Raw genomic sequence first — 27,970 nt, 5'->3', positions numbered from 1 at the left:
CAAAGAGCTTTTAATGGTGTTTATTCCCGAGAGCCTTAATAGGGGTGGTCTCACACATGCTCCATGACTGTCTTCAAGCCAAACCAGGTCTCTTTCACTGTGGGTAAGATCTGATTGGCCAGCAGGAGGAAGTCATATTGATCTGTGTCTCCCAGTTCAAATTCAAATGAGTATTTGATTCCAGAGTCATAGGACCAGTCAATGCTTCCTCCACTGGCTTGGTCTTATGCTATTCCCACTGGCCTCTCACAGCTATGTAACCTCTATATTAAGTTCCACCACTATTAAAAATAAGTCAGAGGGATGTGGGAACAGATGTATATGTATGACTGATTCACTTTGTTATAAAGCAGAAACTAATTAAAAATAATAATAATAATAAGTCAGGCCCCTATCTGCATGGACCTTGAGAACAGGGATAGCTTAGTAGAGGGCCATGCTTATGAAAAAATACAAGATTAATTTGAAAAGTAAAAGGTGTTACTCAAATGGACACTATACTTAGCCTTCCTCTGGTGTTCTTAGGAGCCTCTGGGTTCACCCACCCATTTGGAATCCTGCCTGCTCTCCTACTGGCATCTTCTACAGCTTAGGGAGGCTACACCACTTTCTTCTTCACTTGGGTGCTAGGTGTAAACATTGTTTCCTCTGGTGGGAGAGAAGGGATTACAAATAGAGGAAGAGATTTGGTCCCTGTCCTCAGGGGACTTTCAGCATAAGGATGGAACAGGTTTTGTTCTGATAACAAATAACATGCCCAGCACCTATATGTGTGAGTAAAACCAACAATGTGCACCTGTGTAATATGTGGCCACTTACGTGACAAATGATAAAGGAAGGTAGCATTAACCTACAAAGACTTCTGACAATCATGACTCAGAAGAGCTAAGCAATAGGTTGGCTCTGAGGCCCGTCCGAGGGAGGGCAGGTAGAGGTCAAATGGAGTCACCTGATCCCTAAGAACGGGGCCGAGCAAAGGGGAAGACCAGGGAGGTTATACCAGGGGAAAGTAGGACTAGTGGTTAATATTGGGGATTAACACTATGAACTCGTGTGTCTTGTGTCTTTGCCTTCACCCACAGCAGCGGTAGTAGCACCTGGTAAATAACAAACACCAAATGGCTGCTGACTTGAACTGAATTTTCCTGGGTACCAAAATTACTAACTTATACCTTTGGTGTGGTCACATGACACAGATGATCCCACTAAGAGGTCCACAGTGGACTGGCTTCAGATTGAATCCTGATTCTGCAAATCATTAGCTGGGTGACCTAAGACAGTCACTTATCTGAGTCCCAAATGCTTCTTCTGTCAAATAAGGATAATAATACTACTTACTTCACAGGGCAGTGAGAATTAAATGGGATAATATAATGTTTATGATTCGATCAATTGTTGAGTGCTTATTAAATGTGTTAGATGTTATGCTAAATTGGTTTATTTAATCCTCATCTGTGTCACAAGTAGATATTAGTATTAGTCCCATTTTACAGATGAGGAAATCTCAGAGAGATTAAGTGAAGGAGATGGGATAATGCATGTAGAATAGGCATTCAGTAAATGTCAGTTTTGATTATAATCATCATTATCAATAAACGACTAAGATCCCATCAGAAAAGTTGGACCACATTAAGGATCAGAGGTATCTGGAGGAGAGTAGTTCACCAGGAAACTAACAAGCAACATTTATATAGTGCCTTTGAGTTAGTGAACTCTTTTATTCTACATTCTATCTTTAGAGCTTCTCAACAACCCATTTCATAGATGAAAAAACCAAGGGAACCTGGTTTGAGTGACCAGGCTTGAGTGACCTGCCCAAGGTTACTTGGTTCCAAAGTGATGGAACTATAACTCAAACCCAAACCTCTCTCCCCAAGGTCTATGTTTTATTTCCCCCTGAGAACGACTCAAGTAACAACTTCTGGACCAAACACCTGTTGTGATGCAGCTCCTTATAGCCCTTTCCAGATGAGAAACTGCCCAGAAAATGTCTCACCCACCACAGACGTCCAGCCATGTCTTGGGTGGAGTGAAGCAGGTATTCAGCCCAGAGCTGCATACCAATCAGGGGCAAGAGGCAAAAAGTACTTAACTGGGACTCGTTCTTAGAGGCAGTGCTTGTCCAAGCTGGAATGAGGCCAGAATCAAGGATAAGAGAGTCAGCTCTGGACAGAGATGCAGCAAGAACTTGATTAACCATTAATGGTCACATTACAAAAGATCAGACAGCAAACCCTATACTTGTCTGACATTTGCTTATTGGAAGTATCTTCAACATCTGTGACTTTACCAAAAAAAACCATACTAAATGTAGGCCTTTCAAGGTCTACAATACTTGTAAATATCTCAGAAAAGGAAGGCGGAAAACTAGATTCCTTGTAATAAAATGGCTGAGACCCCATGTACGTGTCTCAGGGGCAAATGATGCCATTCTGCTGACATTCTGAACTCCAGCCTCCACTCAGAGGCGGCCAACCAGAGAAAACATGCATTCCTCAACCTCAAGTGGCCATAATGGCCTTCTACCTCACTGCCACCACTCAGGGGGCCCTCCTCCCTGGAGGTTCCCCCACCAAAGGGGAGGACAATCCCACATGGAACACAGTTAAAAAGGTCTGGGCAACTGTAAGAAGATCAGTCTTCCCAGAGAATAGCCTAAAAAATATGTAGATAGAGCTCCAAAGCTGTTCATTACATCTGACTTGGGAATTGCCTAAAAGAAAAAGAAGTTTGTGCCAATATGTTCATAGTAGCACTACTTAGCAAAAAGTTGAAACAATCCAAAGGCCCAATAACTGGGATATAGCAGTATAATTGAATAACAAACACCTAGAGCGGAAATAACATAAAACTATGTAGGAAATGTACAATTGAATACTACTCAGCCATAAAAAAGGAATGAAATAATGCAATTTGCAGCAACATGGATGGACCTAGAGATTACCATACCAAATGAAGTCAGAAAGAGAAAGATATACCATATGATAGCACTTATATGTGGAATCTAAAATATGACACAAATGAACTTATCTATGAAACAGAAACACACTCACAGACATACAGAACAGACTCGTGGTTTCCAAGGGGGATGGGAGGGGGATGGATTGGGAGTTTGGGATCAGCAGATGCAAACTATTACATACAGGATGGATAAACAACAAGGTCCTACTGTATAGCACAGGGAACTATATTCAATATCCTGTGATAAACCATAATGGAAAAGAATATGAAAAAGAATATATATATGTATAACTGAATCACTTTGTTATACAGTAGAAGTTAATACAACATTGTAAATCGATTATACTTCAATAAAATAAAAATTTTAAAGAACTATATGGGAAATGATGTTAAATGAAAAAAAGCTGAACACAGACATTGATTACAACTAGATAAATATATTTGTGTTCAATGACAAAACATTAATGAAATTGAAACTGATAATAAAGGATGATCATTATTAGACTCTTTTTTCTATGAAGTTTTAAAAATACATCATAAAGACGCGGAGATCACCTTCCTCCCCATGGATACACCAGAAATACAGCTACACGTGGAACAACTCCTATAGAACACATACTGAACGCTGGCAGAAGACCCCAGACCTCCCAAAAGGCAAGGAACTCCCCACATACCTGGGTAGGGCAAAGCGGAGAGATTCCCGCACAGAGGAGCGGTGCCGAGCGGCACTCACCAGCCCGAGAGGCTTGTCTGCTCGCCCGCCGGGGCGGGCGGCGCTGGAAGCTGAGGCTCGGGCTTCGGTCAGAGAGCAGGGAGAGGACTGGGGCTGGCGGCGAGAACTCAGCCTGAAGGGGGCTAATGTGCCACAGCTAGCCGGGAGGGAGTCCGGGAAAACTCTGGAGCTGCCGAAGAGGCAAGAGACTTTTTCTTCCCTCTTGGTTTCCTGGTGCGCGAGGAGAGGGGATTAAGAGCGCTGCTTAAAGGGGCTCCACAGACGGGCGCGAGTCGCGACTGAAAGCGCGGAGCCCAGTGACGGGCGTGGGACGCTGGGGCTGCTGCTGCCACCGCCAAGAAGCCTGTGTGCGAGCGCAAGTCACTGTCCACACCGCCCTTCCGGGAGCCTGTTCAGCCCGCCACTGCTGGGGTTCCGGGATCCAGGGGCGGCTTCCCTGGGAGAACGCACGGCGCGCCTCGGGCTAATGCAACGTCACGCCCCGCACTCCGTGCCCCTCCCTCCCGCCCGGCCTGAGTGAGCCAGAGTCCCCGAAGAGGCTGCTCCTTTAACCCTGTCCTGTCTGAGCGAAGAACAGACGCCCTCCGGCGACCTACACGCAGAGGCGGGGCCAAATCCAAAGCTGAGACCCAGGAGCTGTGAGAACAAAGAAGAGAAAGGGAAACCTCTCCCAGCAGCCTCAGAAGCAGCGGATTAAAGCTCCACAATCAACTTGATGTACTCTGCATCTGTGGAATACATGAATAGACAACAAATCATCCCAAATTGAGGAGCCAGGAGTCAGTGCTGTGCCTCTGAGGTGGGAGAGCCAACTTCAGGACACTGGTCCACAAGAGACCTCCCAGCTCCACATAATATCGAACGGCGAAAATCTTCCAGAGATCTCCATCTAAACACCAGCACCCAGCTTCACTCAACGACCAGCAAGCTACAGTGCCGGACACCCTACGCCAAACAACTAGCAAGACAGGAACACAACGCCACCCATTAGCAGAGAGATGGCCTAAAATCATAAAAAGTCTGCAGACACCCCAAAACACACCACCAGACGTGGACCTGCCCACCAGAAAGACAAGATCCAGCCTCATCCACCAGAACACAGGCACTAGTCCCCACCACCAGGAAGCCTACACAACCCACTAAACCAACCTTAGCCACTGGGGACAGACACCAAAAACAACGGGAACTATGAACCAGCAGCCTGCAAAAAGGAGACCCCAAACACAGTAACACAAGCAAAATGAGAAGACAGAAAAACACACAGCAGGAGAAGGAGCAAGATAAAAACCCACCAGACCTAACAAATGAAGAGGTAATAGGCAGTCTACCTGAAAAAGAATTCAGAATAATGATGGTAAAGATGATCCAAGATTCTATTTCCCAGATCCAAAATCTTGGAAATAGAATAGACAAAATGCAAGAAACAGTTAACAAGGACCTAGAAGAACTAAAGATGAATCAAGCATCGATTAAAAACACAATAAATGAAATAAAAAATACTCTAGATGGGATCAATAGCAGAATAACTGAGGCAGAAGAACGGATAAGTGAGGTGGAAGATAAAATAGTGGAAATAACTGATGCAGAGCAAAATAAAGAAAAAAGAATGAAAAGAACAGAGGACAGTCTCAGAGACCTCTGGGACAACATTAAACACACCAACATTCGAATTATAGGGGTTCCAGAAGAAGAAGAGAAAAAGAAAGGGACTGAGAAAATATTTGAAGAGATTATAGTTGAAAACTTCCCTAATATGGGAAAGGAAATAGTTAATCAAGTCCAGGAGGCACAGAGAGTCCCATACAGAATAAATCCAAGGAGAAATACGCCAAGACACATATTAATCAAACTGTCAAAAATTAAACACAAAGAAATCATATTAAAAGCAGCAAGGGAAAAACAACAAATAACACACAAGGGAATCCCCATCAGGATAACAGCTGATCTCTCAGCAGAAACTCTACAAGCCAGAAGGGAGTGGCAGGACATAATTAAAGTGATGAAGGAGAAAAACCTGCAACCAAGATTACTCTACCCAGCAAGGATCTCATTCAGATTTGATGGAGAAATTAAAACGTTTACAGACAAGCAAAAGCTGAGAGAGTTCAGCACCACCAAACCAGCTTTACAACAAATGCTAAAGGAACTTCTCTAGGCAAGAAACACAACAGAAGGAATATACCTACAATAACGAACCCAAAACAATTAAGAAAATGGGAATAGGAACATACATATCGATAATTACCTTAAATGTAAATGGACTAAATGCTCCCACCAAAAGACACAGATTGGCTGAATGGATACAAAAACAAGACCCATATATATGCTGTCTACAAGAGGCCCACTTCAGACCTAGAGACACATACAGACTGAAAGGAAGGGGATGGAAAAAGATATTCCATGCAAATGGAAACCAAAAGAAAGCTGGAGTAGCAATTCTCATATCAGACAAAATAGACTTTAAAATAAAGACTACTAGAAGAGACAAAGAAGGACACTACATAATGATCAAGGGATCGATCCAAGAAGAAGATATAACAATTGTAAATATTTATGCACCAAACGTAGGAGCACCTCAATACATAAGGCAAATACTAACAGCCATAAAAGGAGAAATCGACAGTAACACAATCATAGTAGGGGACTTTAACACCCCACTTTCACCAATGGACAGATCATCCAAAATGAAAATAAATAAGGAAACACAAGGTTTAAATGATACATTAAACAAGATGGACTTAATTGATATTTATAGGACATTCCATCCAAAAACAACAGAATACACATTTTTCTCAAGTGCTCATGGAACATTCTCCAGGATAGATCATATCTTGGGTCACAAATCAAGCCTTGGTAAATTTAAGAAAATTGAAATTGTATCAAGTATCTTTTCTGACCACAATGCTATGAGACTAGATATCAATTACAGGAAAAGATCTGTAAAAAATACAAACACATGGAGGCTAAACAATACACTACTTAATAACGAAGTGATCACTGAAGAAATCAAAGAGGAAATTAAAAAATACCTAGAAACAAATGACAGTGGAGACACGACGACCCAAAACCTATGGGATGCAGCAAAAGCAGTTCTAAGAGGGAAGTTTATAGCAATACAATCCCACCTTAAGAAACAGGAAACATCTCGAATAAACAACCTAACCTTGCACCTAAAGCAATTAGAGAAAGAAGAACAAAAACATCCCAAAGTTAGCAGAAGGAAAGAAATCATAAAAATCAGATCAGAAATAAATGAAAAAGAAATGAAGGAAACGATAGCAAAGATCAATAAAACTAAAAGCTGGTTCTTTGAGAAGATAAACAAAATTGATAAACCATTAGCCAGACTCATCAAGAAAAAAAGGGAGAAGACTCAAATCAATAGAATTAGAAATGAAAAAGGAGAAGTAACAACTGACACTGCAGAAATACAAAAGATCATGAGAGATTACTACAAGCAACTCTATGCCAATAAAATGGACAACCTGGAAGAAATGGACAAATTCTTAGAAATGCACAACCTGCCAAGACTGGATCAGGAAGAAATAGAAAATATGAACAGACCAATCACAAGCACTGAAATTGAAACTGTGATAAAAAATCTTCCAACAAACAAAAGCCCAGGACCAGATGGCTTCACAGGTGAATTCTATCAAACATTTAGAGAAGAGCTAACACCTATCCTTCTCAAACTCTTCCAAAATATAGCAGAGGGAGGAACACTCCCAAACTCATTCTGTGAGGCCACCATCACCCTGATACCAAAACCAGACAAGGACGTAACAAAGAAGGAAAACTACAGGCCAATATCACTGATGAACATAGATGCAAAAATCCTCAACAAAATACTAGCAAACAGAATCCAACAGCACATTAAAAGGATCATACACCATGATCAAGTGGGGTTTATTTCAGGAATGCAAGGATTCTTCAATATACGCAAATCAATCAACGTGATACACCATATTAACAAATTGAAGGAGAAAAACCATATGATCATCTCAATAGATGCAGAGAAAGCTTTTAACAAAATTCAACACCCATTTATGATAAAAACCCTGCAGAAAGTAGGCATAGAGGGAACTTTCCTCAACATAATAAAGGCCATATATGACAAACCCACAGCCAGCATCGTCCTCAATGGTGAAAAACTGAAACCATTTCCACTGAGATCAGGAACAAGACAAGGTTGCCCACTCTCACCACTCTTATTCAACATAGTTTTGGAAGTTTTAGCCACAGCAATCAGAGAAGAAAAGGAAATAAAAGGAATCCAAATCGGAAAAGAAGAAGTAAAGCTGTCACTGTTTGCAGATGACATGATACTATACATAGAGAATCCTAAAGATGCTACCAGAAAACTACTAGAGCTAATCAATGAACTTGGTAAAGTACCAGGATACAAAATTAATGCACAGAAATCTCTGGCATTCCTATATACTAATGATGAAAAATCTGAAAGTGAAATCAAGGAAACACTCCCATTTACCATTGCAACAAAAAGAATAAAATATCTAGGAATAAACCTACCTAAGGAGACAAAAGACCTGTATGCAGAAAATTATAAGACACTGATGAAAGAAATTAAAGATGATACAAATAGATGGAGAGATGTACCATGTTCTTGGATTGGAAGAATCAACATTGTGAAAATGACTCTACTACCCAAAGCAATCTACAGATTCAATGCAATCCCTATCAAACTACCACTGGCATTTTTCACAGAACTAGAACAAAAAATTTCACAATTTGTATGGAAACACAAAAGACCCTGAATAGCCAAATCAATCTTGAGAACGAAAAATGGAGCTGGAGGAATCAGGCGCCCTGACTTCAGACTATACTACAAAGCTACAGTAATCAAGACAGTATGGTACTGGCACAAAAACAGAAAGATAGATCAATGGAACAGGATAGAAAGCCCAGAGATAAACCCACGGACATATGGTCACCTTATCTTTGATAAAGGAGGCAGGAATGTACAGTGGAGAATGGACAGTCTCTTCAATAAGTGGTGCTGGGAAAACTGGACAGGGACATGTAAAAGTATGAGATTAGATCACTCCCTAACACCATACACAAAAATAAGCTCAAAATGGATTAAAGACCTAAATGTAAGGCCAGACACTATCAAACTCTTAGAGGAAAACATAGGCAGAACACTCTATGACATAAATCACAGCAAGATCCTTTTTGACCCACCTCCTAGAGAAATGGAAATAAAGACAAAAATAAACACATGGGACCTAATGAAACTTAAAAGCTTTTGCACAGCAAAGGAAACCATAAACAAGACCAAAAGACAACCCTCAGAATGGGAGAAAATATTTGCAAATGAAGCAACTGACAAAGGATTAATCTCCAAAGTTTATAAGCAGCTCATGCAGCTCAATAACAAAAAAACAAACAACCCAATCCAAAAATGGGCAGAAGACCTAAATAGACATTTCTCCACAGAAGATATACAGACTGCCAACAAACACATGAAAGGATGCTCAACATCTTTACTCATTAGAGAAATGCAAATCAAAACTACAATGAGATATCATCTCACACCAGTCAGAATGGCCATCATCAAAAAATCTAGAAACAATAAATGCTGGAGAGGGTGTGGAAAAAAGGGAACCCTCTTGCACTGCTGGTGGGAATGTGAATTGGTACAGCCACTATGGAGAACGGCATGGAGGTTCCTTAAAAAACTACAAATAGAACTACCATATGACCCAGCAATCCCACTACTGGGCATATACCCTGAGAAAACCATAATTCAAAAAGAGATATGTACCAAAATGTTCATAGCAGCCCTATTTACAATAGCCCAGAGATGGAAACAACCTAAGTGTCCATCATCGGATGAATGGGTAAAGAAGATGTGGCACATATATAGAATGGAATATTACTCAACCATAAAAAGAAATGAAATTGAGCTATTTGTAATGAGGTGGATGGACCTAGAGTCTGTCATACAGAGTGAAGTAAGTCAGAAAGAGAAAGACAAATACTGTATGCTGACACATATATATGGAATTTAAGAAAAAAAAATGTCATGAAGAACATAGGGGTAAGACAGAAATAAAGACACAGACCTAGGGCCTCCCTGGTGGCGCAGTGGTTGAGAGTCCGCCTGCCGATGCAGGGGATACGGGTTCGTGCCCCGGTCTGGGAGGATCCCATATGCCGCGGAGCGGCTGGGCCCGTGAGCCGTGGCTGCTGGGCCTGCGCGTCCGGAGCCTGTGCTCCGCAACGGGAGGGGCCACAGCAGTGAGAGGCCCGCGTACCACAAAAAAAAAAAAAAAAAAAAAAGACACAGACCTACTTGAGAATGGACTTGAGGATATGGGGAGGGGGAAGGGTAAGCTGTGACAAAGCGAAAGAGAGGCATGGACATATATACACTACCAAACGTAAGGTAGATAGATAGTGGGAAGCAGCCGCAGAGGACAGGGAGATCAGCTGGGTCCTTTGTGACTGCCTGGAGGGGTGGGATGGGGAGGCTGGGAGGGAGGGAGATGCATGAGGGAAGGGATGTGGGAACAGATGTATATGTATGACTGATTCACTTTGTTATAAAGCAGAAAGTAATAAAAAAAAATACATCATAAAAGCAAAAAAGAGAGAGAGAAAGAAAGAAAACCATAATCTGGAAAAAAAAGAAAAAGAAACTTTCATGCTCTGAAATATGACCAAATCAGTAGTTTTGGGATTTCCATTAAGTGTTCTAGATGTGGTGAGTGAAGTATTACTCCTCTGCTCTCCAAGACTCCCATTAAGAAAACCATGACTGGGACCTCCCTGGTGGCACAGTGGTTAGGAATCCACCTGCCAATGCAGGGGACACAGGTTTTATCCCTGGTCCGGGAAGATCCCACATGCCGTGGAGCAACTAAGCCCGTGCACCACAACTACTGAGCCCATGTGCCACAACTACTGAAGCCTGCGTGTCCTAGAGCCTGTGTTCTACAACAAGAGAAGCCTCCGCAATGAGAAGCCCGTGCACTACAAGGAAGAGTAGCTCCCGCTCACCACAACTAGAGAAAGCCCACATGCAGCAACGAAGACCCAACGCAGCCAAAAATAAAATAAAAAATTTTTAAAAATCAAGTATGTTTTTAAAAAAAAGAAAAGAAAACCATGACTAACAAGTGTGCTCTCCCTCAGATTCCCACCATCACCCTCTTACAGATAGAGCTATGTCAGTGTCCCTAGCATGTCGGTACACTCTCCTCTTGTTCAAGCCTGATCTGCCCACCTCTGCTTATCCCTTTCTTGCCCCTATTCTTCCCCTCTTTGGAACAGCACTGCCTTGGTCATTTCTTCTCTCTCCTATATCTTCCACCTCTCCCTCTCTATTGTTCCTTTTCCCACAGTCAATAAACAAATCTCTTATCTCAAATACAAAACCCTCCATTCCTCTCTCTCCTTCCCTTCTCATCCATGCTCCTGTGAAGAGTAGTCTACTCACTGGGCCTCCCCTTCTCCCATCCCACGTACTCCTCCAGTAACCCTCACTCTTCTGAAACTGCTCTGGTTACAGTCACCATAAGCTAGTAATGAAAACCCAATGGTAAATGTTCTGTCCTTTTCACATTTGACCTTTTTGTGACCTTTCTGTCATTGTTAACCACTGCCTCCTTCCCAACAATTGCTCCTTCCCTGGTTTCTGAAATGCAAGGTTTTTGGCCTCTCTGTCCAGCCCTGCTGCCATGCCCTCCATCATTGCTAACCACTTCTGCTGCCTAACATCTTGCTCCCCTCCTCTGTCCAGGGCTTTTCCCACTGCAGATGACCTCCTTGCTCTCCTGTTCCAACCACCTTCCCTGTTTCAACTACCCTTAAATCTCTCTCTCTGCAGAATCCCAGGGGCATACAGCCCAAAGCCTACAGGACATTTCCACTTATCTCAACCTCAGTATGTCCAGAGCTGAACTCATCTTTCCAACCCCACCCCTGCCCCCTTCACCTTCCTGGATGTCTCCCTCAGTTAATGGCACCATTCAATGACCATCAGTGAGAAACTCTCCACTTCTGATAAACGACAAAAAACTTTTGATTTTACCTTGTAAATGTCTCACTGGCACTGCTGTAGTGTGAGCCATCATCTCTCCTCTGAACTCTTCCTGCTCTTTTTGTGGGATGTTCCTACTTCGAGTCCATCATCACCACATCCTCCATGTTGCTGCTAATGTGTTTTATCTAAAACACAATGCCTCAGTGCGCTCGTTGCCCTGCTGAAAACTCTCCAATGGCTTCCAGAATCCTTTGGGTTCAAACCTAAATTCTTTAATATGGCACACAAAAACTTGAACTCCCCCGACTCTTGTTACCACTTTCATTCCTTCTTGTAGTTCACAGAGCCCATCATGCAGTGTCACACGTCTGTGCCTTTGCATGTGCAATGAGCCAGAATGTCCCATTCCTCTTCCCCTTCTCTAACCTTCAAAATCCTGCCCTCTTCCTAGATGAAATCAAATCCCCCCAACTTTCTAAGACTTTTGTACCATGTATAGCCAACTATTGCACATATCATACTAAAGTTTGTCTTCCCATTCATCTCCCATATTAAACAGTGAGTTCTCTGTGGGTTCATTGTGTCTCCAGTACTTGGAGACAGGTATATAATCATATACAATGATTAGCACATAGTATATGCTCAATAAAAGTGTGTGTTTTAGGCACAGTTGGTGCCTACAAAAGTTATTTGTTTCCAAAGGATCCATGGGCATGGGAGCACTAGGGAACTCCTGGGCATTCAACTGTGGGGTCCTGAGTTTCTGGCTTTGTCCATAACAAAGTGAGGGGATTCCTTTGGAGGACTAAGAATCTGCATGTGGGTGCATTAAGATTTCCAACAGCGCTGCAGTCATTTCTTGTTCTTATCTCGATTTACTATGGGAGAGAGGAGCATCGGGAAGTCTGACAGCAGGCTCCCAAGCTTTATACCTGCCATTGCCGTTACTCCTGACTTGTCCTCCTCTTTGTTTCCCCAAACTCTGCATGGACAAATGGCTGCAACAGAGTCTATCCACTGAAACCTCTGGGTCCTCTTAAGAGTTGCACCCATTCTGTCCCCACATACAGTCCATGGGTTTACTTAGGGTGGGAGCCTCTCTTAGCCAAGAAATGGGTAATTAATAAAAGTGATAACTTAGGTCAGAGTCTTGATAAATGCCCATTTTCAGGCAAAGAAATTCCACATAATGAGAGTGAGCCATTAAGGATCGGGACAAGCAGAGCAGAGAACACACAACTCAAATATTTAGGAAGTTATTTGCTCTAAATACCACATAGTAAGTATCTCATGGAGGAGACCTAGCCTGGCCGAAGAAAACTGTGTTAAGTTTGGGTTCCCTGCATTTTTTTTTTTTTTTTTTTTTTTGGCTGTATGCGGGCCTCTCACCGTTGTGGCCTCTCTCGCTGTGGAGCACAGGCTCCGGACGCACAGGCTCAGCGGCCATGGCCCATGGGCCCAGCCGCTCCACGGCATGTGGGATCCTCCTGGACCGGGGCACGAACCTGTGTACCCTGCATCGGCAGGCGGACTCTCAACCACTGCGCCACCAGGGAAGTCCGGGTTCCCTGACTTTTTAAGGCCTACCCATTTCATGTCAGAGCATTTAAAGGCTTTGACCCCAAATCACATGGTGCCTGCTATCTTAGTGGGTCATTTGTAAAAACACGTTAGATACTTACAGATGACTGAGTAGACAGGTCCCACTTTGTACTTGGTGCCATGCAGGCTTGTCAGAGACTGGGCAGCCTTTTGGGCCACCTCATTTTAGAGTGAGAGAACCAAGGAAAGGTGGATAGATAGTGCTTGTCTCTTGGAAGAACAGATGCCCAGTTGCAGAATGTAGAATGGGACAGTCTGATGAACTGGACTCTGGTTAATTAAGCACAACACCCTTTTTGTTTCAACCATTTTCACTGGGAAGTAAGCACAAGTTCACTTCTGTTGGCTCTGAAAATACAACAGACCCTCATTGTTTATTTGATCTTTCAGGTTTTTGTGATAAATACACCAGGGTCATTATTTTGCCACCAGCTCTCCTTGTTCAGGAGCGTGGATGGAAATAGGGTGGGAGTAAGGGGCTAAAGAGAATGTGTACTGACTCAAGGATGTATCCAGGAAGTTGGTTTTCTTTTTTAAACTAGATCCCTACATTGGCTTATTTCCCTATGATTGTCTCTTTTTCCAAGAAGTAGAGCTCAGCAAAGTATTTTCCATTATTTGAGGGTTCCAATTTTGACTGATTGAGGCTTTACTGTCCTTGCTAGGGATAAATGTAAGGTCTTGAACTTGGGTCCAGGAAAACGACTGTACAATTACCAGATGGGGGAAACCTGGCTCAGCAGAATACTCAGAGAGCCTAGGGGTTTCGGCTGTCAATGAGCCCAACATGAGTCAACGGCACGACGCCACTGCCAAAAAACTAATGTGACCCTCCACTGCATAAGCTGGATGAGGGCAGTTACGGTCATGCTCTGCGCTATGCTTGTTAACCCCACAACGCGAGTTTTACCTTCACTTCTGGGAGCTGCCCTTGAAGAACACAGACAAATCAAAGCATATTCGTAAAATAGCAATCAGAAGGGTGAGGGAAGTTGGGAACATATTCTGAGTGCTTGAAGGGACGGGGGTACTTAGCAAGGATAAGGAAAAACCTAGAAGAAGCAGGTTACTATCTTCAAGTAATTAATGAATTTGTCTCTCAAAGGGAAATAAACTTGCTCTCTGGAGCAAGATGATAAACCAGGGCTGGTATGTGAAAACCATAAGCAGAAGGCTTGAGCTCAAACAATCAAATCTGCCCCAACATGGAAAAGGCTCCCTTGGAGGCAGGGAGCTATCCAATCATAGGCTGGATGACTATATATGGTAGAGATTTAAGCACCAGGTTTAGGTAATGTAAAGTTATCTAGAGCTACTAAAAGTACCTTTGACATTCAACCCTGACATTCTCTCTCCCTTGATTCAAGCTTTAGTGATAATATTCACCATCAAAACCCTGAAAACTGCCTTACAGGGGCTAAAATGCAACTGATGAGATGAAAGATACACCTGAATTTGAATAATCTATTCCATTTCTGCTAGCTGCTGAAAACAATCTACTTGAAAGTAAACTGACCAAAAGGTCCCATCTCAGGGCTTATCTCTAATATATGGGTTTCAAAAACCAAGCCTAAAAGCCAAATTGGAAATATTTGCACATTCTCTTCAGCTGGGGTAGCACTTGCTCAATTACAAGCAGCCCCCTGAGATGTCACCATGTGACTTAAGGCTGCCACCAGTTTGCTCATTCCTGAAACAGGAAAGACGATGGAGGGTATCGAGTGATACCTTAGGGAAGTGTTTTATGCCCAGCATACACCAGTGCAGTATGATGACGGATCACAGAGCCAAAGACACCAGGAAGGTATAAGGCAAAGAGCTGGGAGGCAGCACTGCTTAGCATAGAGCAACTGACTGCAGATCCAAGAGCTTCAGGTCCAAATCCAAGTGATTATTTCCTAAGCAACAGAAAACACATCCTGGGAATTTATAGTCGAATCAGGCTCCTGCTCATCTAGATTAAGGCAACAATAATTTCATGAATTCTATTTCCCAAGGAAATTTCCCAAGTCTTTCAAACCTGTGCCTGTGTCACAATCTTCTCAGTGGTTGGACATATTATGTCTCATTCATACTTGTAACCTGTCACTAGTATACCCCCATCTCAATACCTATCTTTATGACTGAAACTTATTTGTCCACACCATGGATGTTTGTGTCTGAAATGAAGTTTCAGAAACTTACCAGCTCATCAAATTTATGTGACTCGGCACATGTATACCCATAGGGGAACATCAGCAGCTGGGAATAGCTGTGGAAGGTAATGAAGGCCGTGACTTTTCCAGGACTCTTGATAAAGTCCACTATGGATTTCACTTCAACTTCAGAGCTGGCACTGGGTCTATGGTATGAGTCAGAGCAAGGGTTATTGCTGGCTCCAGGTTGTGATGGGATGCAGAAGAAGCCAAGTGAGAACAGTGAGCTTTAAGGAGACAGTGTATGGAGGCAGTTACCATGCATCACTTCAGTTCCTCCTCTGGAAATCAGAGCAAGATTGTCATTGTGTTAGATTGAATTACTACCTAAAGACACAGTCAGGAGACCTAACTCAAGAGATTCTGGACACATTTCTCCTTTAAAAACATGGCTCCTCTATATGGCAGAAAGAACTATCAAATTAAATCATCCCCTTTCTGTGGGAGTTGTTGGAAGAAAAGCTAGATTTAATATTATAGATGGAATTCCTGCACTGGGTGGGAGTTGAGCAAGCTCATTTTCTGGGATTTCTTCCAATTCTTAGAGCCCAAGAGTAGAAGATTCTATGCATCTGTACTTCTAAGTCACAAAGCCACAAATGCAAGGAACCTCTGATACCCTTTCTGTAGTGAGGAAGTCACAATTACTTCTGACAAAAAGGCTACCTTTGGCCTCATTTTCTCAGCTACTGGAGTTACTCATGACCACTGAAGTGGGCCCACTGTGGCCTGGCTAGGGCTCTGAATGCTAGAGAAACTCTGAGGGGACAGGTAGAGGCTGGGACTCCACAGTCTCTAAATGATATGGACAAAGTATATATACAACCTATCACCTCATTTGGAGATTATTTAATAAGAACAACAACCCAGGAAAATTTTTGACTTTGAATTGCTGGACATTGTTCAGTATTTTGGATCTGATGCTTTGATTTTTTTCTTTCCTACACTAAAAAAAAAAAGAATTTGTAAAAGCGATGAATGAAGTTGCCACTCATCCATATCCTGTCAGTGTATCCTTTCTTGGTTCAATGATTCTCGTTAATTCATCTGTCTTTCAAGTCTTTAGTGATTGCCTTCTATGTGCCAGACACTATGCTAGGTGTTCGGAACACTACAGTGGAAAAGACAGTTTCTAACATTACTGCTATCATACCTAATGAGGAAAAACCAAATACATTTTAACTCTGTGATTAGAGAAACATAAGGGGTTTTAACTGGTGCCTGAAAGCAAAAAGGAGCCCCCCAACCAGCCTGGCACTGGACCCCGAAAAATTAGAGCTGTAAGTCAACAAAGGCAGAGCAGGAAGCAAGTATTTTCTCTTTGAATCTATTTTGAAAATCAATTTCCTAATCTTATTCGTACTTCATTTTAGTTTTCTTTCTCGAAGCATCCACAGATGATGTAATGCTTCTCCTGTGACTAGATCCCAACCCCCTCTAGTGGTTGGTTCAGGGCTTCCTGGGGCTTCCCGCCACCACACAAAGTCTTGCTCTGGAAGCTGAGAAGCTGAGCCGGGATACAGCTTATGGGAAAACCAAGATGTGAGACAAAATATATTAAATGCTCCTCAGAGCTCAGTGACAGCACTGTGTGCCTGTGAAGGGAATTTAGTGAAGTGTTTTTCAAATAGGTTTTTAAATAGCTTCAATCCTGAATGGGCTTAGCAGGCTGACAGCACTGCAGAGCCATGCAAATAGCTATCTGGCCAGACAACATCTGACTATCCCTGGGGGAAAGTCCCCATGCTCACCTCCAAAACCCACGTCCCAGTTCCGGTTAGGATCAACACCAACACTGAGGCTTCCAGATACCTTGAATTGGGTCTTCTGCCACATACGATTCTTTAAAATCCAACGGAAAGAAAATACAGGGAAAAAAAAGATGGTCACTCAGTCCAATGAGAAGTTTCCTTTAGAATTTTGTTAATTTCTCTCAATCCCTCACGGGAAGGCCCTTTTGGAATTGCACTCATTTCCCTTGCCCACAGACTTGACCAGTAGTCCTCACACAGGGTTCTGCTTGGAGCTTCTCAGCCGTCTCACCGAGGCAAGAAGTAAATAAGCCCCCATCTCCTCCAATGAACACCTGCCAAACCATGATCCGTAGAACCACAGTCCTCTCAAACGTTAACAATAACAACAAAAAACAAAAATTAAAAAACAAAAAAATAGTGAGGAGAGCCCGAGGGTTCTGTGATAGAACATTTTGGGAAAATACAGGGTTAAATTGGCTAATTTACTTCAGAACTTCTAAAGGTTTTTTTTTAATGCTTTAATGTTTTTTATGAGGCTCCAAGAGAGGGATATAGTAGGTGGTATTTCCCAAACTTGACTGTGGAACCCTGTATTCATAGGGTATCTCATGAGATGAGTACTACTATTTCTACAAGTTCCTTCTGAACACGCGTTGAAAAATGCTATCGTAGTCTGCTCTCTCCAAAAATAAACTTGAAGCTCTGATTCATTTTGAATATACGTGGGGTCACAGTTGCCATAATGGTGTTCTGTAATGAGATTTTTAAAGAAAAAATAAACTGCATAATTCATTTTTGTGATATAACAGAGGATTTCTTCTATAGATTGTAAATGTAAGTAAAATGCCAGATGCATTGTACTGCCTACCTAAATCCTACAGCAATCTAATTGTCAGCAGGTAACATCCGCCTCCTATTTCTATCAATCCTACCATCAAAACGCAGGGATAATTGGAACAAATCTCCTAGGTGACTCAAAGTGAACACTGAACTCTAATAGCCCAGCCTAACAGCTGAAATGGGCTCTGACCAAGGCAATATGGAAAGATATCGTGTGTTGGAAAATGAAATGATTGTAAACATCACTATATGCCTCAATTCAGGGCCACTACTGAGAGATGAGGCATTCTGTTTAGGGTAAATCAAGAACAGAAAAATCACTTTTGTTTTGTTTTGAAGTTCCTACACATCTCCTTAAATTCTTGTTGAAGAGAAAAAGTCCAGGCTTCCTTTGGTTTGAGAGAACACATAGCCATCAGAGCAGCAGGAAGATGTCCATCGTATCCAATCAAAGTGATGGATGGGTCATTTCCATAATCAGAGGCAATTTGAGCAGAGACAACAACATATGTCAATCTCACACTCCCCTTTCACCAGGGAACAGAGGAGAGAATATTAAGGCAATGTGTTTTTTCCAAACATGAACTATCACTGCGGGTCAGTGAGAGTCTTCCAGGACTACAGCCCAATCTCCTATTAACGTGTTTAATACGCCAGTGTCAATACTTTTATTTCCGATCAGAATAATTTACTTACATTAAATAAAAATCAGGTATCACTTATCCATTATCTCTCAAAAGCAGAATTCTTCCAATTAATTTTAGTGAGGCATTTTGCAATGGTGGGCAATGTGTTTGTGGCTCAGAGGGACCTATGAACCAAAGAAATCTTTTCAGTTTTCTTAATCACCACACAGGCTATACCTTCTCAAAAGTACTCACGACTAATATCAGATTACTTAATTATGCAGAGACTTCTCTAAAGACCCAGAGAACCAGTTAAATTCCATTTGGGGAATTACATTTCTACTTGTGATCAATTGCAGTAGAGTTTAAGTTTCTGCTGGATTAAAATTTATTCATTTCCTGTGCTCAGCCATCCTAAGGCATTATTATTCAACTGTTAAATATCCATTTCATAATACCCTAAAGGTAACTGCATTTTAATTGAAGGGAAAAATGTATCAGCCGGTATGCACGTGGTTGTACATGCTTGAATGATCTGATGTGGATTGATTTCCTTTGCTCATGAATTAACATTCTGATTTATAGCATGTCATTTTTGAATTACTTAAGAAATACCAGACTAGGGCACACCCAGCACGGTGTCCTGACTCTAATTCCAAATGAACATGTGGAAGAGAGATATCGCTACACCCTAACTTTAAGTGAGATTTGGAAATTTTTCAGAACCCAAAAACCCTCAACGAGTTCCACTTTGTATCTGTAGGTCAAAGTAAACTCTTCTAGCCCTTGTTTATATTCTCTATCTGAGCTCCTTTTGTGATTTTATAGATCTCTAGTATATCATGCCACAGCCCTAGGAGCTCCAGGCAGCAAAGCAATGTTCTCTAATCTGTTCTTATGCTGAAATCTGACTCTTGGTGTCCTTACTTGCCACCCTCTTAATCTCTTTTAGCTCTCACTATCTTTTTTTTAAAATTTATTTCATTTATTATTTTTGCCTGCATTGAGTCTTCGTTGCTGTGCATGGGCTTTCTCTAGTTGCGGCGAGCAAGGGCTACTCTTCGTTGCGGTGCACAGGCTTCTTATTGCAGTGGCTTCTCTTGTTGCAGAGCACGGGCTCTAGACATGCGGGCTTCAGTAGTTGTGGCACGCAGGCTCAGTAGTGGTGCCTCACGGGCTCTAGAGCACACGCTCAGTAGTTGTGGTGCGCGGGCTTAGTTGCTCCACGGCATGTGGGATCTTCCCAAACCAGGGATTGAACCCGTGTCCCTGAACTAGCAGGTGGATTCTTAACCACTGCGCCACCAAGGAAGCCCATAGCTCTATCTTTTAACAGAGCACGCAGTGGCCAGCAGGTTGGGGGAGTACGGAGGTACATGCCAGGGTGCTGGGTGGGGCAATACCAAATTAGGTTTGAATGGGTCTGTTTCCTGACTGTGTGACAAGAGAAGGGCTTGGGATGAGAGCGTCAGCCATAGGACCACAGGGATTGTTGTGAGGTTAGGTGGGGCCTTACCCCAGAAAGACAAAATAAATGGGGAATTTTGGGCAAAATGACCTTATTTGCAGTTCACAGTGCAGTAGATTGTGTAACCCACTCACCAGCATGGATCCCAGTCTCTAGCCAGATAGCCAGCTTGTCTCCTCCCGTGATGAACTGCAAAACAAGCGTGGAAATGTGAATGGCTCCACCACAGACCCCTTGTCTGTTCCTCTTTCTGTACTTGATGTGGTTGAGAAGGAGGAGGTGTAGACAGTGATGCTATCAATTAACTTTTCATTTAACGTGGGTTTTTTTTGTCCCTTTCCTTTAATGTAAACTTAAATACAGGCTAACAAGAGGGGCATCATTTGATGTTTGTAAAAAATCATTGCAGATAATGTGATGACATGAAAATATGTTCATCATATGCCATAAATTTTTAAAAATAGATTACCAAATAGTATGATACCATTTTTATTTCTTAAAAGGCTAGCTCATGTGTATGTATACATATGTACACACACAAAATAGGAGAAAAAGGGAGGGGGGAAAGAAAAGAGAGGAAAAAATAGAAAGATATACAACAAAATGTTAATAGCTATCAATCCCATAGTTGTGAAATTAGTAAAATAGGGATGTTTTTTCATTTTTTGTTTGTTTCTCTGTTCTCCATTTTTTGCAATGATTGTGTTATTTTTGTAATAAAAATGCTTGTGGTAACCTTTTGAATCCTTCATAAAAACAGGATGGTAGGCTCTGGAAGTCCTTTCCAGAGTTTAAATTTTATGATCTAAGGGACTCAGTTTTATTTGGAACAGTGGCTTTGCCAATTGAATCAGTAAATGGGGAGGAAAAGATTATTTTTGCACCATCAATTTCTATCTTCCTGCAGCATTCTAAACATCACAGATAAGGTAAATGAGAAGTGTAAATCCCTGCTAAAAATTACTTTTCAAGGGTTTTGAGAGTTTTAGTTTAAAGTGTTTCATGCTTTTTCCTCCAAAGAGCTCACATAGGGAACTTTGGAAAACAAATAACATTCTCAACCACGAACCACCGAAACACCCGGGAGAAGGAAAGTCCAGGAAAATCCAAGGGGGAGGAGAATCTGGGGTTTCCTGACCCAACTGCAGGAGAAACAGGGAAAAGGAAATCAAAAGAAAAGAAGGTAGTAAATATGAGCAAATGTGCCATGGTGTCATAAAGTAGGCAAACCACTCCTCCCAGGCCTGCTTTGGGAGAACCGCTCTGGAGAAATCCATCTGTCCCAGTGAGTCCGTTGGTTCTCAGCCATAATGGTTCCAAATTTAGCAGGGAGTTGTGACATTATCTTTTTTTTCCCCCTTAACAAACTCTTTCTAGGAAATCTGGTGAAATACTTTTCACTCTTTTGCAAGGCAAGGTGAAAAAGCTTGAAATTATCAGCACTAACTGTTGTCAGTGTGTACAGGTTGCAGTAAAACCATAGCCTTTTTCTGGCTGGCAAGTAAAAAATGCCTGCGTTTCTGGGCATTTGCCTTTGCCATTTGGTTGCCCATCATTCTGCACACCGCAAGAACTGTTTTGGTTTTAAATGCGGCTCCAGCAAGTACCTGGAACTTTTATTTCTTTTTCTTTTTTTTTTTTAAACTCTCGGTTTAAAAACAAAAACAAAAGAAACGAGTAAAAGAAAAACAAGGCACAGCACGGCTACCTTGATTAATTACAGAATACCTCCCCCTTCCCAGCTCACCCAGGGGCCCGAACCACCTCCCCCTTCCTCTGTTTCTATTGGTGCATACGCCTGTTTCCCTGAGAGCACATCTATCAAGAGGAGAACATTAATTCACTCCTGCAGACCTGCGTCAGCTCGCGCAATAAAAAGAAGAAGAAAGGGAGGTGGGGGAAGCAGGGAGGTGGATAGTCAAAACCAGCAAGGACTGGTTAGGAGGAGAGGAAAAAAAAAAAAAAAAAAAGGAACAGCTCTGCAGGCGGAGCCTGTACTGACAGCCCGCCTGGGAAGACCGGGATTCTAGAAGCATCGAGAGGAAAAATCACCACTGCACCTGTGTACCTTGAGCTCGTTCATGGTCCGGTTTTTGAAAGAATAGCCAATGTTCACTTTGCTCACTAGACCAGGGTGCTCAGCAACGAGGTTATCCATCTCTCAGGAAATCTGAAATGTTTAGGATGAAGAAATAGACATTTGCAAATGAATAATCTGGTGCATCCATTAGTGACTTTTCTCTCTCCTCCATTTCCATTCCCTGAGGGAATGGAGAGAGCCACGGGGCAGATGCTGTGCGACTGGGGACGCTGGAATCAAAGCTAAGAGATGATGAGTCACTGGGCATCCGCAGGGGCTGGGAAAAGGGAAGCCATTTTGTGGCAGCGGAGCCGGCTCTTTCCAGTTTTGTGCTTCAAACAAAATGGCACTGCTCTGGTTTCCCTGTGGCTTGCCTCAAGCCAGCTCAGCTCTGAGGTGGAACTTCCCCAGCCAGAAAGCATCTTCCCTCACTAGCAAAGGAACACAAATGGTAGTGGCACCAAAAAAAAAAAAAAAAAAAAAAAAAAAAGGTGGATTTAGAAGCAGGCACTGCAAAACGCAGCCGGGCTGGTTCAGACCGGGGCATCAGGGTGCCTGCCTCAGAGGCACTTCTGCCACAAGCCACTTCGGCTCCTATTTGCAGGGCTGATTGCAATCCTGTACAGCTAGGGCACCCAAACTGTGTCCATTACTGGCATTGAGACATGTCTGGGCGTGTCTGGAGAGTGATCGGCATGAAAACAGCTCCTCCAGCTGTTGCCAGCATTTGGTCTCCGTAGGACGTGGACAGCAATTTGTGAGGCCAGGCAAAGGAGGGAGCGCATCCTGTTTCGGCCACTCCCTTTTCTCCCTCACTCTCTGTACTGGTCCACAGTCCCTACTCTGAAACCCTTTAGGGACCATACATAATTCAAATTAAGATTTGTGTGTGTGTGTGTGTGCAATTTTAAAAAGGTAGAAAAATACATTTTACACATGTGGCAGTGCTCCATACTCAGGCACATTAATATTTCTGGCAGTAAAATAAGTGAGTAGCAAGTCAGTTCAGGTCAGATTTTGCCCCTAAATGAGTTTAGTTCAGGTTGGGGTTTGCCACCAAATAAATGCAGGGGGAAAATTGTTTTCTAAGTTCTCTGCATTTTAGAATTGCTGATTTAGGGAATCAGCACCTACCAGACAATCTCCTATCTGGCTCTTTCCTGCTCCTCCACCTCTCCCCTTAACCCCCAACCCCCATCTCATCCCCTCCCCCACCCTCCCAAATCAGTTAGTGCAAGCAGACACCTGTACCCCGCAAGAAAAGCTATGTGTCACAAAGAGGCAGATGTAGCACTGTCCAGGTGATCCAGGTGAAGGAAGGGGCATTCTTCACACCAACAAAACTCAGGAAAGATGCAGAGAGATTGCACAAGACTTTGCTGCCATGAGGTCTAGGAGAATTTGGCAGGTTGGGAGACTCCACCATTGGCTGGAAGTCAGTGGTATCAAGTGTCCCCTGATTCCATCATCAGTGGTAGCCATGAAGCACAGCTCTCAGATGGATTGTGGGTGGCACAGGTCAGAAATCAGCCAGGGGACCTCGAGGGGAGAGTATGATCATTAGAGGCTGTCTTGTGCTCACTTAAGCCACTCCTGGACACTTCTAAATAATGCAGTGGCTGCTGGGATGGGCAGGTGGGCTTCAGGTCCTAACTTAAGGCAGTGACACTGATACTGGCTGTGAAATCCTAGGGAAATTTGGAGAAGTTAGGAAATAATATGAGAATAATTTCCATTAAATTACCAAGTATAAGTATAGGCCTTGTTATCAGAGGAAAGCATGGCCCATTTCTCTGATGTTCATTTTGAAACGCCTACCTCTTCCAAGGTATAGATAAGCCTCAAAGTTGAAGTTACCATTCTGTTCTCTTCTCTGAGTAAGTAACATTTCTTCATTCTCCTTGTCCAAGAGAGCCTAAGATAAATCAGTCACACCTATGATTAGTTTATAGCAATGCATTTGAATCTACAGTTGTGAGGGAAGTGGTGACATTCAGGCCCCAGTCCCAAGCATTCTTCTTTCTGTCCTATAGGCTTTGGGGTCATGCCTTTCCCTCATTCTGGCAGCACCCTGAAAGGGGATGGGGCATTAATGAGACTTTGGGCCAGACAGATGCTGCAAATATAGGATGACAGTCAGTCCTGTGGTTGTGTTATGGCTCATTCTCCCTTTCTGGGAACCCAGGGTCAGAGGTAACCTCCAATTAAAAACTAAATGAGTAACAACTTATATTTGCCTACTTTGACTCACAATCTTCAGTTTGCCCTTTGTATTTCATGCCAGAGACTCTTTTTTGCCCTTTCCATTACATTTTTTATTACCATATCCCACTTGTACCAAATGCAAAAAAGAGAGGGATAGAACCTTCCTACCCACTGCAGGGGTAGTCCAGACTTCAGGAAGGCCCTAGTGGTACCCACAGGTCCCTTCCCTGGCAGAGGGTACCCAAAGATAAAAGAGGATGGACCTTCAGTTCATATGGACCAGCAAGCCTCTGGAAGAGTAGCCTGTGGGATAATTACTTGAACATCTTCAATCACAATGGAATAAGCAATTCCCTCGGACTTTAAGGAAACTTCGACTGCCTGGATGCTGACAAAGGGAACTCGGACATGGATTGTCTCTCCTGGGATGGTGGGTGATTTCCAGAAATCAAGCTGAAAGGGATAAAAGGCCAAGGCAATGACTGGGTCATTCCAGGGAAATGGACAGCTCAGCATGGATAGATTTCAAGAAATCAATTCGTTATCTATTTTACCTCAAGCCTCCAAGACTAGAATCATTGTGGAATTGCTATGATGTTGCAAAAGTGTTTTTAAATGTCCAAGCATCAGGGCTCCCTGGTGGTGCACTGGTTGAGAGTCCGCCTGCCGATGCAGGGGACGCGGGTTCGTGCCCCGGTCCGGGAAGATCCCACATGCCGCAGAGCGGCTGGGCCCGTGAGCCATGGCCGCTGAGCCTGTGCGTCCGGAGCCTGTGCTCCACAACGGGAGAGGCCACAACAGTGAGAGGCCCGCGTACCGCAAAAAAAAAAAAAAATTTCAAACCTAAATGTCCAAGCATCAGCATATGTGTTATATGGTTTCCCCCCCAATATGGTTAAATATTAAAACTGGAAGAAGGTAAAGATTATTTAAAACTATGGCAGTTTTTTTAACAGTTGACATTCAGGTGACCCAATTCATTTCATAACAGAATATTAATACTATAAATTATTTAGGAGGGAAATAATGCATTAAAGGTGTTCAATAATTTTTCAAAATAACTTTCACATTTGATTTCTCTTTTCATTCTTACAAAACATCTGTGAGATAGGAGAATGGTATATTTATCCTCATTATACTGAATGGGAGAGAAGTCAGTATGACATTGGGCAAGTCACCTACCTTCTCTGAGATGCAGAAGGTAGATGACTTGCCCAATGTCATACAGATGGGACTAGAGCCCAGGAGTTCTGGATCCCAGCTCCATGAGTGAGCATTCCATACTTCTCATCAGAGAAGACAAGATACAATCCAAAGTAAGAGATCTTAGTCATCGTGTCTAACTGTGGAGTATTCACTCTGGGAAACAGAAGCCCCCTCCAGGACAGATACCTGAAGATGTTCTTCAGCCTCCAATTCCACCAGAGCTTTTATTTGTTCTTCATTCCTTGGTGTGATCTCAAGAACTTGGTCTCTAAAAAATATTACCCACAGACATGACCTTAAAAACAAAACCTAGACGCTGTTTCCTGTTGCTTTCTGCTCCTGTTAGTCTCCACACATAGGAGGTTAATGCAGCAGTCAGTAATCTCTTTGACAATCAAGAAATTAATAAATAGTATACTGACCCACATCCCCAGAATGAGGAGTTGATAGAATGGCTTTATTTCCCCCAAGGAAATGTTATCTAAATAATAATTAAGAGCTGTACCTAATCCTAGCAGGAACTTTGCCAATAAAGTTACCTTTCCTTTAGCTAATGATTATTTATCAAGTAACACCTGCTGCTCATAAAGCATCGGCTTTTAAAACTTGTCTGTTCCTGTTTTTCGGAAATAAGTTTTAAAAAGGTAGAATAATTAATTTGGTGCTTATAAGTGCTCAAAAAAGGAATCAAATTTACATCTGGGTAGACCTAGGGTGTTTTTGTTGTTAACTGAAATGTATCAGAGTTCCATCTCCAAACCCCATTCATGTGGCCCAAACTTGGGGTATTGCTAGGGACAATTGAAACCCAGACAAATCATGGTGTGTGTGTATGTGTGTCTCTCTCTCCACACACACACACACACACACAAAATGAGTAATGAAGGATATCAAGGACTCCTTGGCAGCAAAGAGAAGTTGCAAAACAAGCAAACAAATATCCTTTAAAAAAGTTCAGTAGTAGAGCTGGATTTCTTATAGCCCTTCCTTGGTGACAGAGGTTTTTCCTCTCTCCCTTTCTCTGAGTAGGCTGACTTCCTGAGTCACCGCCCTGCCCATTTATGCAGTGGGGAAGGGATTGGTACAAAGAGCCATAATAAGGGACCAGAACCCAGACCCTCTGAAATCAAGTATCATCCAATTTCCAGTGAACTCCAGTGGATTGCATAAGTGATAGAATGTGAGCTCTTCAAGTCTCTTCTGCCTCCCAGTATCCACTGGCCATAGATGGTCTGAAAAATCTTCCATTTGAGTCTCATTCCTTTTGGTAAATGTATAGACTCCCAGGAGTCCTCCTTTAAAATGGGAAGGCACTGGGAAAAATAATACATTGGGCTAATATTTCCTGGTGTGTGTTCTAAGGAATAATAGCCCTTTGAGTTGTTCGGCATGCATAAATAAATAAATAAATAAAGTAAGTAAGTAAGTAAATAAATAAATAAATGAAGGTGGAGAGGAGTTTGATCAAAAAAAAAAAAAAAAAAGGATAGCTGCAGCAACCTAGATCCCCTCTTATAGGTTTACAATACACACTAATTTAGTAAAAGTTCCTAGAAATTCTATAGTTTGTTTAACTCTCTGATTCCCAAATTTATTTGATCATCCATTTTTTGGGGCCAAATTTATTTGGCCACTTCATTAGTTCCCTGCAACACTCTTCAAGAAATGCTGTCTAAAGCTCTTCATAGAATCTTGAAACCAAAGTATTTTGGAGCAAAGATGGATCCTACAAAGCCATGAGAGTTGGATTTGGGCTGAAGTCTGCAGCTCTGGTCCTCCCACTTCATGAGGTCCCACTGCCTAGACACTAGATCTGAAGATGGGAGGACTTAAGGTGACATGGAGGATGAAGTCCAGAAAGGTAGGGAGGAGGATGGGAGAGTAACCCAGCACTTACTGAAATGACACAGATACAAATGACCAAACAGCTTTATTTTCACAGATGTCTGTCATCCCCATATTCTGATCATCAGAGGGGAAAAAGATTAAGGACAGAGAGAAATAGGGTGCATGTGTTCTGTTTTCACTTTTGGTTTTTTTTTTTCTTTAAATTCATTCATCTCTTTTTTTATCACTCATTCCTATTATTTCCACTACCCCCTCTCCAAATCTAAAAGAACTCTGAAAATGCTGAACGCTTACACTCATTATTCTGCAACAATCCAGTGAGATACTCTGTGAATCAGGTAAGCAAAATTCAAATAGGCATTAGAAAGCATAACTTACCCCACAGATGTTTCTCGACAGAGGATATGCCCCCAAAAGGGCACCAAAAAACAGGATCAATCGCAT

General features: G+C 42.4%; 1 protein-coding gene across 1 annotated transcript; it reads right to left on the bottom strand.

Annotated features, from left to right (window-relative positions):
* Nucleotides 1–35: 35 nt before the first annotated feature.
* CPA2 (carboxypeptidase A2) lies at nt 36–27,970 on the bottom strand (the record flags this gene model as incomplete). Its single annotated transcript, XM_079710835.1, is given in 17 exon segments — nt 36–50; nt 54–223; nt 13,385–13,469; nt 15,489–15,688; nt 17,251–17,341; nt 18,484–18,514; nt 18,516–18,542; nt 18,544–18,609; nt 20,294–20,376; nt 22,256–22,348; nt 22,352–22,357; nt 24,086–24,100; nt 24,102–24,182; nt 24,791–24,925; nt 25,865–25,946; nt 27,905–27,936; nt 27,938–27,970. Coding segments are annotated over 17 exon segments (1,245 nt in total).

The sequence above is a fragment of the Hyperoodon ampullatus genome (assembly GCF_949752795.1).
Source record: "Hyperoodon ampullatus genome assembly, chromosome: 9".
In the NCBI taxonomy this organism is placed as follows: Eukaryota; Metazoa; Chordata; class Mammalia; order Artiodactyla; family Ziphiidae; genus Hyperoodon; species Hyperoodon ampullatus.
The sequence above is the reverse complement of the archived record's forward strand: the minus strand, read 5'-3'. Positions and strand labels throughout refer to the sequence as shown.